Below are 4,075 nucleotides of genomic sequence, written 5' to 3'. Positions count from 1 at the left end.
TCTTTCTTGTTGCATAGTACTCCATTGAGTGTATGTACCATAGTTTGTTTATCCATTCATCTGTTGATGGGCATCTGGGTTGTTTCCATCGTTTTGCTATTGTGAACAGTGCTGCCATGAACATAGGTGTGCATATGTCTATTCGAGTGACGACTCTTATTTCTCTAGGATATATTCCTAGAAGTGGGATTGCTGGGTCGTATGGTATTTCTATTTCTAGCTTTCTGAGGAAGAGCCGTATCATTTTCCAAAATGCTTGTATCATATTGCATTGGGAATGTTTTTTGTTGCTAGAAGACTTAGAAGATCCTGTTTGCAACTGGAGGAACGTTTCCAGCAGTTTGGAGCTGGCAGAATCATGACTGTTTGATGAACTGAGTTCCATTTCTGTGACTGATTTGTACCTAAGATGTTCATTTATCAGCTGTTCCTGCTCTGTGCATGCTGTTGAATGATGATGGTTAAAAAAAAAAAAATTTACATAATTTGTTTTGAGTGAGGGGTCATATTTCCAACTCAATTAGGCCTTCAGAACTGCTTGCTGATCTTGTTAATCCTAATCCCCTTTGTTACTTGCTTCTCTGCATCTTCTGGTCTTTCGTCTTATTCCTCTTCAGCCAGAGCACCTGCCTCTCAGATGGTAACTTCACTTCTATTTCACAGAGAAACTTTCCAAAATAAACTTATCTCCCTTAAAATCCCCTCAAACTTACTTTCCCTTTCATATTACTTTCCTCTCTTCATCATTTGATGTTGTTGATGAGGTCCTCAATTCTGAAATTTTCTTTTGGTTTCCCTAACACCCACTCTCCCTGGTTTTCTTTTTCTGTTTGCACCTTCTCATTCTCCGTTGCTGCCTTCTCTCCTGGCCCCTTAAATGGAGGTCCTTCAAGGAGTTCTGTCCTGGGTCTTCACTTACTCTGCACTTGGTCTCTGGGCCATGATATCCATTCCCATGATTTCACGTAACTCCTTGCTAATAAGTCTATCTCTGGTCTCTTTCTTTAGTTCTAGACCAGAATTTCAAACTGCTTGACAGATACCTCTTTATAACTGTTCCAAAAGTACCTCAAACTCAAATTCAAGCTGTAATGAGTATCTGTTTTCCAAACACTCAGGCTAAAAACCTGACGATAACCTTGACTCTTCCCTTTCCTTCACCCCACCCAACTTAGGCAGGTCCTATCAATTCTGCCTGCGGGTGATCCAGAGCATCTAAAGTGTCGAGAATCGTTGCTGTCCCTGCTGCTGCTGCTGCCCAAGTTCACGACCTTGTCTTCCTTACCTGGGAGTATCACACTGGTTTCCTCACTTGTCTCTATCTCCATTCTCTCAGGTTTTCCAGAAGAACCACAGTAGGAACCACAACACGTCACTCCTGTCCTTGGTTGCTCTGCAGTGTCTACAGAGTAACATCCAGCCTCTTGGTAGTCAGGACCATTTATGTCTTGTCCCAAATGCCTCTTCCAGCCTCGTGTCCCACACCCTGTCTAGCAGCCATTTCCTAAAACTATCAAATTTCTGTTCTGGGTGTTTACTTGTGGTGTTCTTGCCTTGACTGTCCACTCCTCCCATCCATTGCTAGAAAGTCCTTCAGGCCCAGTGTAAAAGTCATCTCCTCAATGAAGGCTTCCATTTTTGAGTCTGTGGTAAGTGTTTGGGGGATTATGACGAGTATAATTTGACTACAGCTACCTTAGTAACAACTACCGTTTGTGGAGAATTGAGTGTCAGTCATCATTATAAACATCTTCCATTCATTATCACATTTATACCAGAAGCAGGCAGTTAAGCACATGAGCTTTGATGGCAGAGTCCCAGCTCTGCCATTGACTAGCTGTGTAACCTTGGATAAGTTATTTAATATCTATGTCAGTTAAGTCTGAGGGTTAAATGTGCTTAGTATACAGAAAGCAAGAAATAAATGGTAGCTGCTGCCACCATGGCTGATAAGATTTTCATCCCTCATGACCCCCTTGTGAGGTAGTAGGTACTGTTATTATTCCTGTTTTACAGATGATGAAACCGAGGCTTAGGCAGACTGGGTGGTACGACATGTGACTGGAAATTGTGGCTTATTCATCTTTTTATCCCAGAACGTCTTACGAGCTTGATTAATGGTTGTTGACTTGAACTGAAAGATGGATCTGGAACTCCAGGGTCAGATTGAGAGAGGGATTTAGAAATTGTCACCTGCTCAAGGGTGGTCGTCGAAGCTGTTCTTTTTCCTTTTTTAAAATTTATTTTATGGTGGTAAAAATATACATAACAAAACATATTCCAACTCAGCAATTTCTACATGTATAATTCAGTGACATTGATTACATTCATCGTGTTGTGCAACCCTCACCAGTATCCCCCTCCAAATTATTTCACCACCCTCAACAGAAAGTCAGTGATCCGCCGAAGTCATGACTCCGCCTTTCCCCCTTCCTCTCACTCCCAGCTACTAACCACAAACCTTGGTCTCTATATATTTGCCCATTTCATGTAAGTGGGAGGATCATACAACATTTGTCCTCTTGTGAGATAATTATTGTCTTTAACTGTTACTTAAATCTTTTGTTGTTACTGTCCGCATGTGTTTGTTTTCTTTCCCCAACTGGATTGTAAGCTCTTTGAGGGCAGAGGACTGTACCTTATCCTTGGGTGGATTTGCACCTCCTCCCTTATAGTCCTCGTTTTTGTTTACTAAGATAACAGGTCACATCTGAGTAACATTTAGTCATCACCTGAAAAAGAAATTCTCAGCCATTTCCAAGCACTGACTCACCAGCCAAGATGATTTTGTTAATCTTTACTTTCTACAGTTTGTATTAGGAAAACATTATTTAATTCACATTTTCCAAATAGAAATGACTATGTCAAGTATGCTTTTTTAAACTTCATCTCTACTGCATTCCTTACAGTCCCTGCCTCTATACCCTCTAGGATTCTAATACACATTTCTACTCTTGGGTAAGAGTCAATGACATAAACTCGCCTGTCCCCGTTCTCTCCTTTTATGGTTGAAGAAACTGAAGGCCATGTTCCAAGTGGTTCTCCCTTCCCTTTTTTTAAACTGCTTTGGTGGCGATACGTTCTCCCATTTTTTATCTGACAAAGTATTTTCTAAAAAGCTTGGTTTAGACCCAAGATCTTTCGGAGTATGAGATTTTTAAGTGTTTTGTACTTTTCTTTTGACAGAGCTGAAAAGCTTCAGCTGCTGAATCACAGGCCTATGACTGCTGTTGAGATCCAGCTGGTAAGTAAAGGAGGCCTGAACTTCAGGGTTTTTTTTTCTGGGTTGGAGATGTAGAAAGGGTGTCAGAAGTTGAGAACAAACAAGCCAGAAGCTGCCATTTCTTGAAGAGACTGCCCATCCACCCCATTTTGTAAGAAAAAGAAGAGCTCACCTAGCTAGTATATGATCCTAGTTAGTGTGGAGTTATGAAGAGTAGCAGACAGGAAGAAATTAATTCCTCTCATAGGGTTTGGGCCTATGCCTCCTCTGATGACGTAGGTCATTCTGGCCGTTGCTTCCGTGTAGGGGTCATTGCCATCCAGTTGTTGGCATAAGAACATTAGCCTCAATGTGTCTTCAGTCCTACTCTTCTGTGTCTCCTTTCTTGGTTCATGGGGCATGTGTGTGCTTCCCACATGCTCTTTTTTTTCTTTTTTAGGTGAGGTCATACAATATTTGTCCTTTCGTGATTGGCTTATTTTACTCAGCATAATGTCTTCAAGCTCCATCCATACTGTAGCATGTATCAAGACTTCATTTCTCCTACTGGCTGAGTAGTATGCCATCGTATGCATGTACCACATTTTGTTTATCCATTCATCTGCTGATGGGCATTTAGACTGTTTCCACCTTTTGGGTACTGTGAATAGTGCTGCAGTGAACATTGGTGTACAAGTCTCTGTTTGAGTCTCTGCTTTCAAGTGTTTTGGGTATGTACCTAGCAGTGGAATTGCTGGATCATATGGTAGTTCTACTATATAGTAGTTCTGGAGCCCTGGTGGTACAGTGGTTAAGAGATCGGCTGCTAACCAAAAGATCAGCAGTTTGAATCCACCAGCTGCTCCTTGGAAA

The 4,075-nt window shown here is 41.5% G+C and overlaps 1 protein-coding gene across 5 annotated transcripts in view; it reads left to right on the top strand.

The window, feature by feature from the left end:
• Positions 1–4,075, top strand: part of CRCP (CGRP receptor component) — a 47,714-nt gene that overhangs the window by 26,419 nt on the left and 17,220 nt on the right. For all 5 annotated transcript variants that reach the window (XM_023735315.1, XM_023735313.1, XM_023735316.1 and 2 more), the window contains one exon: positions 3,187–3,244. In XM_023735315.1, coding sequence (XP_023591083.1) covers positions 3,187–3,244 — 58 coding nt within the window. The remainder of the gene's footprint in view (positions 1–3,186; positions 3,245–4,075) is intronic.

This window comes from Trichechus manatus, unplaced genomic scaffold (genome assembly GCF_000243295.1).
Source record: "Trichechus manatus latirostris isolate Lorelei unplaced genomic scaffold, TriManLat1.0 scaffold00077, whole genome shotgun sequence".
Taxonomy (NCBI): domain Eukaryota; kingdom Metazoa; phylum Chordata; class Mammalia; order Sirenia; family Trichechidae; genus Trichechus; species Trichechus manatus.
Note: the sequence above shows the minus strand (reverse complement) of the source record. Positions and strands in the feature narration are given on the sequence as shown.